This window comes from Gymnoscopelus microlampas (genome assembly GCF_963454915.1).
Source record: "Gymnoscopelus microlampas genome assembly, chromosome: 10".
NCBI lineage: Eukaryota > Metazoa > Chordata > Actinopteri > Myctophiformes > Myctophidae > Gymnoscopelus > Gymnoscopelus microlampas.
The window spans coordinates 24702803-24714963 of NC_139947.1; the positions used below are offsets into that span (position 1 = coordinate 24702803).

Here is a 12161-nt window from a genome sequence, read left to right on the forward strand (position 1 = left end):
TAATGACCGACCAGCCTCATTCTCCTGGCTGCTATCTTCTCACTTGCCTTGCCTTCTGTAGACCCCGATACTTGTTGGTAATGTGTTCATCCTTGTAAATGGTATCTGGGGCATTTATATAGCGCTTCTATCCAAAGCGCTTTACATAGATTCATCCTTGATTGAGTACTGCACGTAGCACGTAGCATTCTGGTGTAGCTCTAACCCAGGGACTTCTATAGCCAATAGTCGTCAATATATGAAAGAACACTTCATATTTAACTTTTGAGATATTTCCTTATTCAATTGTCATGCATAAGGCACTGGGCAGGCTGTTTTTGTTTTGTTTTGTTTCTGACAAGGTGAAAATGTGAGGGGGTTCACTGATAATTTATCACAAAATGTAACTGACAAATGAGACATAATAGGTCTGGTCTATTGCAGAAGAATGCACACATCTTACAATGTGCACAGACCTACGCATTTCTCTGGTTCACTTAAGGTTGTATTATCTTTTTATTTTGGTGGAAGAGAGAACGACAGAGAAATCCTCCCGACACAGAACCACTTGATTGCGCTAGCTTGCCGTCAGTATTAGAACCGTTGTCTGGAAAGCGGCATTGAAATTCAGTGGATACAGTGCCATTTAAGAGAGAAACTAGAAAATGTGCTCCTCGGAGCACAGGTCTCAGCCAGTACTGTTCCTGATTAATCCTGTCTTACCTCACTTCAAAAGATATAAATGATCTTTTGAAGTGACACACCTATTTATAGGTCTCTATTTCATCATGCGTCTCGCTAGCCAATCAAAGCACACCCTTTCAACATATTGTCACGTGTCACGTGAAGCTTGACCAATGTTAGCTTGGTGGACACACGGAAGGACGAGAACGAAAACATAGTCTCCTGGCGGAGACAATAATGTCTGCAGATATGAATGTACAAGTTTTAAACGCCAGCTTGAATGACAGGTGCGAACATTATTTAGCCTACGTAAAACTCCATTTATTTTCCCCACGGTGCTGGGGCCAGCAAGCTGTGGACACAATTCTCCTATAGCTAAATTACGCAAATATCTGTGTGTGCATGTGCATGTGTGTACTGTATCTCAGACATATCTCGAGAACGGTCGGACCAATCAATTTCAAACTCAGCCTGCACATCGCCAAGGATCCGAGGGAGTGTGGTCACCATCTCGCTAAGGTGCGTGAAGAGTGAAGTCAGTTGGAATCTGTGAACCGTCCGAACGATGTCAGTACTATGACGTCACATTGATGACAGTGATCTCCATTTATGGGCATGAAAGGGGAACAGACAGACGGACAGACAGATTTAGAAAGCTCCATATATTGACATCAAAGGGACACAGACAGACGGGTACAACAGGTCTCTGATTAGGGGTACAACAGGTATTCTATAACCAGAGGGGCATTCGTTCCCAACAGGCATCGTTCGCAATGGGCATCGGCCTAATTCAGGAAACTCATTGTTAGGCAAAAAGAATCGCCATTGTTAGGCATACATATGCAAGGCAACAGTTTTGAGTTCTGTTTGTGTTGTGTGTGATGTCAGACCACAAATCACAAACAAGACGTCAGATCAAAAACCCAGCCTATATAAGCAGAGATATATGTAGAGACATGGTGAGATGATGAGATATAAAGTAAAGATAGGGGATAGTACATAGAAGCATAGAATATATAGATATTATAGACAGATTTCAGACTAAAGGGAAAGCCAAGAGAGATTAACTAACAGCGTGTACACACCATAGTGGTGTGGACGTTTTACCATCACTACTGAATGAGAATATCTTCATGGCTAAGAAATTTAAGTTGGGTAACCGTAATCGGGAGGCTAACCGTGGCCAGAATGCCTCCGCCACTACTCAGAAGGACCAATATAATTCCACCACTCAGAAAGACCAATATGCCAGGCTCTTAAGCAAGCACCACGGCATCAAGTTCAAGACATACGTGGATCAGTATGCACAAGGGTTGTCATTACAGGGGGAGGAAAACAGACCAAGCACAGCACTCGAGACTTACACTGACAGACTCGACATACCTCAACGGAAGGGCGACCAGGCTTTCAACGACTTCTCCGACTCAAATGATTTCTCCTCCATGAACTGCAGCAAAGGAGGGGAGAACAGCTCACTGACTTTGTGCATGGAGAAGATTAATAACGACAGAAATGCCTTGCAAGACTGTGACAGGAAGCATCAGGGCATGTCTGGCAACAAGCAGCGACGTGGAGAGAGGAGATCCGCCATCACTGGTCGTCAATATGGAGACGTGGAGTATGTGGGGGAATCCCGCCCTCCAAAAACAAGAGACTCCCAGCAGCACCAGAGGCAGCAGCAGAGGAGGAACAAAGACCTCCACAGAGACTATACGAGGGATGGTACCCTGTGTCACCAAGGCAGCGCATGGGCCAAGAAAGTCAGCTCCAGTGGCCAGGAACAAGAGAAGAAAAAGCCGAAGAAGAAGAACGTGCCAAAGCATCACGAGGAGAACAGAAGGGACGGGGTGATGAGAGCTGCAGTCAATGCCAACAACTTTCAGCAGCAGCAAGCAGCCCACCACGCCTCTTATTTCCATGCTGATTATAGTAATAATGGCATAGGGGGGCAATGGCCAAGAAAGCAAATCTTTGAATCTTACATGATCTCTGAGGAAGTTAACCAGGGCCTAAAGAGTGGACAACTAATTCAGGGACCATTAAGGATCAACCCCAGGAAGTACCAGGAGGCTTTCATTCCATCTCCGGACGGCACACGCGATATATTCCTGGATGGAATCTTAGCTCGAAACAGAGCACTCAACGGGGACATAGTAGTGGTGCAGGTGCTTCCACAGGAGAAGTGGAAGGTAGTGAGGTCAGATAATGACATTGAATTCGAGACCCTTGACCCTTCTGCCCCACGGCTCAATAGAGAAATACTCCAAAGGACCGCCAATGTGGTGTACATTGTTGAGCAGAAACACTCCAGAGCCGCCACAGGTTTCCTCAAATTCAACCACAACAACAATAACAAGCTCTTCACTATGTTCCGCCCTGTGGACCACCGGTTGCCACGGATAAATGTTCCCCTTGCTGACTGCCCCGCCGACTTCAGCTCCCGCCCAGGTGACTACGCCAACACCTTGTTCATCTGTCGTATCACCAACTGGCCGGCTGATAATTTCCTTGCTGAAGGCCGTCTCGCAAATACATTGGGGCAGGCCGGAGATATCGAACCAGAGACAGAGGGCATCCTGACAGAGTATGATGTGGATTTCTCAGAGTTCTCAGAAGACGTGCTGGACTGCCTCCCCAAGAATCTACCCTGGACCATCCCATCTGAGGAGTTTCGCAAGAGGAGAGACCTGAGGAATGAGTGCATATTCACCATTGACCCCGATACAGCTAGAGACCTGGATGATGCCTTGTCTTGTAAACCACTCTCAGATGGTAATTTTGAGGTTGGAGTCCACATTGCTGACGTGAGTTATTTTGTGGAAGAGAGCAATGCTCTGGACTCCATGGCTAGCCAGAGAGCCACCAGTGTATACATGGTCCAAAAGGTGATCCCCATGTTACCCAGGCTGCTGTGTGAGGAGCTGTGCAGTCTGAACCCGCTCACCGATAGACTTACATTCTCAGTCATCTGGACCATCACACCACAGGGGAAGATACTGAATGAGCGTTTTGACCGCTCTGTGATCCGCTCCTGCGTGAAGCTGAGCTACGACCACGCGCAGTGCATGATCGAGGCACCGGACAAACTGTTCTCCCCTGAGGAGCTGCCACCCGTGGCCCCTGAGCACACCATTGATGAGATCCAAAATGCTGTGCTCAACTTGCACGCCATAGCCAAGAACCTCAGAGCTCAGCGCTTCCAAGAAGGAGCTCTCCGATTGGACCGCCTGAAGCTCTCATTCACCCTGGACGAAGACACCATGATGCCACAGAGCTGCCATGTTTACCAGTACAGAGACAGCAATGAGCTGGTGGAGGAGTTCATGTTACTGGCCAATATAGCCACAGCCCACCAGATCTACCGCTCCTTCCGAGAGCTGGCCCTGCTCAGATGCCACCCTCCACCCCAGGCCAAGATGGTTGCAGAGTTGCAGGAGTTTTGTGACCAAATGGGCCTTGACATCGACTTCTCCTCTGCTGGAGCTCTGCATAGTAGCCTCCTTGCCATCTTCAGTGATGATGAGTATTCCAGTGCCAGAAAAGAGGTTCTCACCAACATGTGTTCCAGACCAATGCAAATGGCAGAGTACTTCTGCACTGGTGTTCAGCAGGAGGAGTCTCGTTTTAAGCACTATGCCCTCAATGTTCCGTTCTACACTCACTTCACCTCACCCATCCGCCGATACGCTGATGTCATTGTACACAGGCTGCTGGCTGCCTCCCTGGGTTGTGGCCCTCCTGTAAAGCTGACTAGAGAGCAGATACATAAGCAGGCATCCCATTGCAACGACAAGAGGGCGGCCTCTAAGAGAGCCCAAGACCTCAGCACAGAACTATTCTTTGGTGTGCTAGTCAAGGAGTGTGGTCCTCTGGACTCTGAGGCCATGGTGATGGGAGTACTGGACCATTCCTTTGACATAATGGTTCTCCGCTATGGTGTGCAGAAACGGATCTACCTCAAGAATCTGCCGGGCCTGGAGATGTTCCAGCATCACAAGGTGGGAAAGAAATCAGAGCTGACACTGGTCTGGGCATCAGAAGAGGACCCACAGAAACCCTCAGTTTGTCAGGTCATTTCACTCTTCACCGTAGTTGAGGTGCAGCTCATAGCAGACCATGTTACCATGAAATGCAGTGCTGTGCTTAAAAGGCCAGATGAGAACGTATCATAGAACAATGTTCAAAGGTACATAATTCAAATCTATATTTGTCCCTATGATGCATTTGAACTTTGGCACTGGCCTACTCGGGAACAATGAAAGTCGGAAACGATGCAGGTTAGGAATGCATGGTTATACCCGCTGTACCCATTGTCAGAGAGTACCCTTTGAACCCATCATAATAGGGTACAAGGGGGAGAGAGGATTGTGGGCAGATTAATTTGTACACTTTGATGTGCAAGGTCCTGGGCTCTCTTAGATGCCGCCCTCTTGTCGTTGAAGTGGGATGCCTGCTTATGTATCTGCTCTCTAGTCAACTTTACAGGAGGAAAGCAGGAACTGGGCCCACATATGTCCATCACTACATCTGGGACCCATGGATGTCGTCAAAGGTGAAGGAAGACCTACCTATCAGCAATGGACACTGCTGAACCACCTATGTACGCACTGGGGTCGACTGCTTCAAATCATCCATGAAGAAGCGGGGCTTTGCAAACAGCGCAGCATGCGAGTGTGTGGCAAACCTGACCAGAATGCCAAACAATTAGCTCCTGCCCCCTATACAGACCACCCTCAGAAGCCCGCCTTTTGATTAATGATACACGAAAGAAGAAGCAGAATGCTATGCAGGAGATGCTCTCCTGGAAACTTGAGGCTAAACTTCAGAGGGGGGGGGGTCAGAGATGAACAGATGAACACATCAGGAGACCTCACACTCTCCATCAACAAACTGAAGGAAGAACATCCATCAATTCCCAAAGCAACAACCATATAAGGATCTTACACCTGATCTATCTATTCTAGGGAGAAAGGTGTTTCCTATCAGGGCTTCTGAAATCATTTCTACACTGTAATCTTATTTTATTTTAAATTATTTTTTAATGTATTCAAATGTCCCTTTATAATGTTTCTTTTACACTGTCTACCTTAATGCCCTATGTCTTAATGTATCAATGCTTAATGTATGTAAAACACTTTGAAGTGCCTTGTTGTTTAAACATGCTATACAAATAAACTTGCCTTGCCTTGCCTTACACCCTCTAGTGGTTCTGGAGGGCTGAAGAACGGTTCCTCTGCAGAGTAGAAGCTTGGAGCACAGCGGGTATGAGGAGAGCAAGGAACTGCTTGGAGAAAAGGGACTGGCTAAGACGTTCCTCTGTGTAAAGCAGAAGCTTAAAGGGGATGTAAATAATATATATGTTTTTTTGTTATAAATCTCTATATTCTAATTAGTAATCAATAATCATATACAGACTAGAGAGTATTTGTTCAGTAACAGGAGTCTCCCCGTCTCTCCAGCTCTTTAGTAAACAGAAAATACAATTTCAGGTCAGGATATCAATCTTATCCAATCAGGAGAGGAAACCGACAAAGATCATTTATCAGCTTCAATGTTATAGTGTTCCAGTTCCAATTTTGCCTGCTCATGTTTTTTGTTTAATCACTTGCATATCCTGTATGAGTTATCTCTCCTGTATGGATCAAATTAAAATAGTGTCCCGACCTGAAAATGTATTTCAGAGACGGGGAGACTCCTGTTACTTGAATCAATAGATTCCTCAATTACAGCGAGTTGATCTGGTGGTGTGGTGGTATTATTTTTTAGATTTTCCAGTGGTACCTCTTGGTTATCTGTGTTTTTGCTTTGAAAGCGTCCTCAGTGCTTTCCGTAGGTCATACATTCAGAAATTGGAATCGAGCATTTTTTTTCATTATTTGTCTTTTTGTTTTCAGATGTAGGTAGTCAGATTTGATACGGTTGACAATTTGTCAAATATCTGATCTATATCTCGTAATGGCCATGTTTATTCCTGTCTTAAAAATATGTGTGGGTAAGAACATTTTGAATGATTGGATTTTGTGATTGCCAATCGCAGGCTAATACGCTGTTTTTGTTCCATGGCTGTTCTGATTTGTATAGTGCAGTGGTCCTCGAACGTTTTCATGTCACGGCCCCCAAATTGATAGGCAGCTGACCCTAATTTCAGATTTTGTCTGAAAAAATATTTTTTGTTGTTAGATTATGGTTAGTACAGACTTCTACTGTAGGTGGTGGAGAGAGAGGGGAGAAGTGAAACCTATGATCTGAATTCAGTAATTCAGTAGGGTGAGTTTGTGTGTATTAGTCTAGCAGGAGGGACTGTCAGATTTTCAGGTACGCCTACCCCGGGTTGTTGTACCCGAGTTACAACAAAACAGAACATATTTTTTCTAATCTTCAGGGTCTCCCATTCATGAAATGTATTGTTGTGGAACTTTATTTGAAGGCAAAAGTGATTAAATCAATGGATAAATTGACCCAATACATTGCACCCAATACACTCAGAAAGAGCATAGAGATCCTGCTGGAGGGTGCAAGGGCCACATAATGCTGTCTAGCTTTTCAAGCAAGCTCTGATTTTACTATATGAGTTGTCAGGCAGCTAGGGCACATACCAACAAAAGGTGTGTTCATTGTTTTCCCTTTTGCACTGTAAGGCTCTAAACACAGTCATACAATAGGCATACTTATAGGAATTAGTTTCCATATAAAAATAACACTTTTTTATATATACCAAAAAGTAAAGGTTTTGATGTCAAATTCCTTCTCAGTTAGCATTGTCTAACCCTGCCTAAAATAAATATGGCCATTATTGTGTTTTTTGGGGGGTATGGAATCCATGTTGACCTCTAAAGGCACTTTCGATAGAGCACCTTATTCAATTCTACTCAAAAACCTTGCTCTCTGTGTGTTTCTCCTTCAACACCAGATTGTTCACAGATGCCAATGAGGGCTTTATAGAAAGGTAGAGATGTGTGCAGATGCTATGTGCTCAGTTAGGAACTAGTACCTTAACACAGGCAGTTGAGGTAGGCAGATAAAGATACTGTCCTGCGTTAAGGTCTGCTGGTGAGGTTGTCCGTAATCCAGGCATCCAGCAGTATTCCACTTGGTTGGATAGTGTTGAAAGTCCTAGTTATGTCGAAGAACATGACTGACAGTGCTACGCTGCCTCTCTAGGTGCGTGTAGATAGATGATGGCATCATCCACACCAATGTTTTCTCATTATGAAAACTGCAGGGGGTCCAGGGAGTCACTCACCAGGGGCTTCGAGTGCTGCAGGACCAGAATCTCAAAGATCTTGACGGCCTATATGTAGTGCCCCAGACAAGACCCGGCCACAACAGCTCTGCCAATTGAGCTTAGTCGATTTGCCGAGTGGGAGACGGGGGTTTAAGTCTCGCTCAGTGCGAATCACTGCATCTTGTGTAGTCGGCAGGACATAGAGGAGGTTCTCGTAAGAGGGACATGAAGGATGTTGTGCAGTGTGAAGGTCGCGATGCATGCGTGAAGTGTGAAGCACAGGGACGTCGTCCCAAAAGCTGAGCATGTAGATGTTGTGCCCTGGACAAAACCCGGCCGCAACATCTCTGCCAATCGAGCTTAGCTCTATTGGCAAGGTAGGTTGTGCGTCGGTTTGCCGGGTGGGAGACTAGTGTTTGATTACCACTTGGTGTGACTCACTCACTATATAGTCATTAAAAGCGCTCGGGTGTCCTCTCAGGACACTGCAAGGAGGTCAGAATTGGGGCAACTTCTTCAGCGTCAGGAATGCTGCTGCCAACTGCCTGGCAAATTCCTTGAGCACCCTGGGATTGGTGTTTGGACCCCTTTTATTTGTAAAAAAAAACCCTTCAAAAACAAGTTTACAAAGTGCTTCACATACAAGAACAGCAAACAAGCAAAGTGAAAGAAAAATGAAACAGAAGGGACAATTCCCTGCCCACCAACACAGAGGTTGTGAGTTCGAATCCACCGTGGTGCATCCGGCTACAGTATGTCAGGCGTCTATGCAAACACAATTGGTCCGTGTTCGGGGGAGGTAAGCCGAGCGGGGAGGGTGATATTGATCATTGCACGTACTACGGGCTGGGACGGAACCTGGGGCGGTCAGCGAGTGTTGGGCGGGAGGAGTAGGACAAGGGCTCTACGTCCTCCCGGTGGGGACTCCTCACTAAATTGGGGAGAAAAAGGGGGTAAAAGATAATTGGCTATACTCTAAAAAATACATTTAAAAAGAGAGGAGAAAAAAAGGGACAATTCCTAACCCTAGTTAAAAGCCATTTTATAAAAAGGTTTTAAAGGTGGACACTGCGCCTGCCTGTCCTGTTTCAGGACTACATTTCAGTATGTCTGTAGGTGAATTACATTCTGACTATTTGGTGATGTAGGGCAGACACCTGGTTCATACCTCAGCTGATGATGAAAAGAGTAAGCCTTCTCAAATTATGGGCTTTTTGTCTCCTTTCTCCCAAAACATTTTTTTTTTTACCCAACAGATTCCCAGATTCCACTGACATATGCCTTCTCTATTTGAACGACCGTATCAAACACGAGGTGGGCGCGGGCAAATACTGCGGCATGGTCATGCTGGACCTCCAAAAGGCATTTGACAACGTAAATCACTCTATATTGATTGATAAGCTAAAAGCAATCGGTTTTGATAGCACATCAGTGAATTGGATGAAATCCTACCTGGAGGAGAGAGAACAGGTGGTGGGGATGAACGGTCCGGAACCCTGTCCCCCTCCTCCCAGTGAGCTGTGGCGTTCCACAAGGAAGCATACTAGGGACTTTACTGTTCCTAATGTAAACGACATAACATCAGCTTGACTGCAAGTTGTTCTTGTCCGCGGATGACTCGACTCTGCTGGTCTCGGACAAGGACACATTGCAGGTTGGAAAAGCTGGAAAGTTGGAACATTTCTAGGCTATAGTATAGTACCGCCCCGTACAACCTAACAGAGCCCACCAGAGCCCATTACAGCCCACCAGAGCCCAGCACAGCCCAGCACATTCCAGCACACCCAAGTCCAGCCCAGTGGGAGATCAACCACTGTGTACACAGGCAATAGTTTTACACAAGTTTGTGTCCACGGCCAATAGTTTTACATGAACATGTCTAGGCTATAGTTTCCCCGGACCACACTTTGGAAATCAGCCATGGACCCCTTTGGAAACCCTCTGTACACGGTGTACACAGAGTACATTTTCCATTGAGTTAATGCTGGCTGTGTGCACATGTCCACTTCCAATAGATTTGGAAAATAGCCTGCCACCCTGTGGAATTATGCTTGAACTGCAGAAAAGGACCCTAAAAACAAAAAAAGGAATCAAAAATCATCCGTGGGACTGATGGGCGAACAAGTGGTGTCCACACGCAGAGGGGGGCCAATAGGACATATAAGGCGGATTTCCATTGGCATGGTACCACACCACACCACACCACACCGACCACCACAGCAGCGGTTTCCACTACAATGAAGTGGGTAGAGTGGTGTGTAAGTGGTACTAAACTGGTGCCTAAAAAGTACCCAGTCCTGGGTAGGTCTGAGCTAGGCCAAGCTGGGCCACATGCACAGGTGATTTGCATTTGTATACAGGACAGTTGGCCACTCACCTACATTCCATTGTTAGGCAAAAATTGACATTACAAATGAGTGTGAATGACCGGAGTCTGCTACTCATACCTGTGGATTTGAGCAGGGGTACTTTTGTGTAATGGAAACAGTAGATAATTTGAAGCGGTGCGGTTCTGGTCTGGTATATGCTGGACTGGACTGGTCTATAAGCCGTAATGGAAAAAGGGCTTTAGAGTCCCCCCGGTGAATTTTCACGCCCCCACAGACTGTACAGTGGAACCCAGAAATTGGCCGTGTCCACAGGGCATAGGGACTATGGCTCGTGGACACAAAACGCTATAAATGTAATAATAATAATAATAATAATAATATTATTTAATACCCCCCCAAAAAAAACAAAAACAAACAAACAGACGTTGAGAAACATTGTTCTATAGGCTTTTCATTTTGGCGGGCTCAGGTTATATATTATTAGCGGCGCTAGCCGCTCTATACCTTAGAGTAGTGTTTCCTGAAGAGTCACCTCTTCAGGAAACACCCTTCCTCTCTGCCTGGCCTACTTGTTGTTAACTAGTTGTACGAACACTTTTTATTGTTGTATTGTTTATTGGATCTTGTTTAGTCAATACACTTATTTGTTTTAGCTCCTGCTCATTTGATTTAGCTATTTTGTCTCATCTGTTTAAGGAAATAGGTAGAGTATATATAGGTACCAATACTCTTGGTTGCTTGTTTTTGCAGAAAATGCACTTAAGACTTCTGGTGATTAGTAGTTTTCGTTCCCTACCTATGTTGAATGCACTTATTGTAAGTCACTTTGGATAAAGCGTCTGCTAAATGACTGTAATGTAATGTAATGTAATGACCTTTATTGTGAATTGTACTTCCATGTACTGTTTCCATGTTTATCTAAATAAAGTATTCAATCAATCAATCAATCAATCAATCAATCAAAAGTCATTACATTTGAGCCCCCAGTTTTCCTGTCACTTTGCAGTTAGTCCCTCAAGCCACACAGCTCCTGAATGCTACATTGGCAGAAGCATTTGTAAATTGCGTCAATCAACATCTGGCATGAGAGACTGCTTTGAAAAGGGGGGGTCGGGGGGGGGGGTCACTTTGTCTATAATGGCGGATACGGAAATGGTCTGACGGTGTGCGCAGGCACGAGGAGTGCGCGTAGAAGAGGATACAGTAGGTAGGCGGGCTATAGACCGGATACGGTCACCGAGCAGCAGAAACTACAGTAAATTGAAACTAGGCTTTCACACCAGGTTAACGTATTCGCATAGAAACAACTGGTTATCTAGACATGGTTGTCACATCATTGACGACGATTAAGAGAGCAAGCAACGTGCTGTTCCCTTTCACCAGGAAGCCGTGTTTCTAATTTCTTGACGTGCATACGTATCCACCAATAGGAAGGCATGTAAGTCTATACGTTCATCCAACCAGCCGCCTGGAACCACTTCGTCTGCAAGGACCCAGTGTTGCCATGCCTACTTATTATAAGCGACTTTGGGCTTGTTTTTATGTGCGGCTTGCGGTTTTTTGGGCTTGCTTTTAAAGTGTTAGTGTTATAGTGTAGTTGCTTGTTTCCTAATGTTGTTTAAACCAGTGGTTCTCAAACATTTTCATGATCAATGACCCCCAAATGAATATGTATTTGTCCACGGACCCCCATCTGAAAATAGTTTGTGCCAGGACCCCCCCCCCCCCATACAAGATTTGTGTTGTTAAAATGTTTCAAAAAAATATTCCCAAGATTACCATTTTCTTCAAGATTTTTTTCCTTTACATTTTTTGTTAGCAGATCCACAAGCTCACAACGCGTTTTGAGCTTGTAGATCGCAAAAGTCGCTTCTTTTGGGCTTGTTTTCATAGGCCCGGTTGCTTATTTGTCTCGCAGGATCTGGCAACACTGCGAAGACCTT

General features: G+C 45.3%; 1 protein-coding gene across 1 annotated transcript; it reads left to right on the plus strand.

The window, feature by feature from the left end:
- Nucleotides 1-1796: 1796 nt before the first annotated feature.
- On the plus strand, nucleotides 1797-4835 carry LOC311053254 (DIS3-like exonuclease 2; the record flags this gene model as incomplete). The annotated part of the gene is made up of 1 exon (XM_084068715.1): nucleotides 1797-4835. One exon carries the CDS (start codon nucleotides 1797-1799, stop codon nucleotides 4833-4835), a length of 3039 nt encoding a protein of 1012 aa, XP_083924841.1.
- Nucleotides 4836-12161: the final 7326 nt, after the last annotated feature.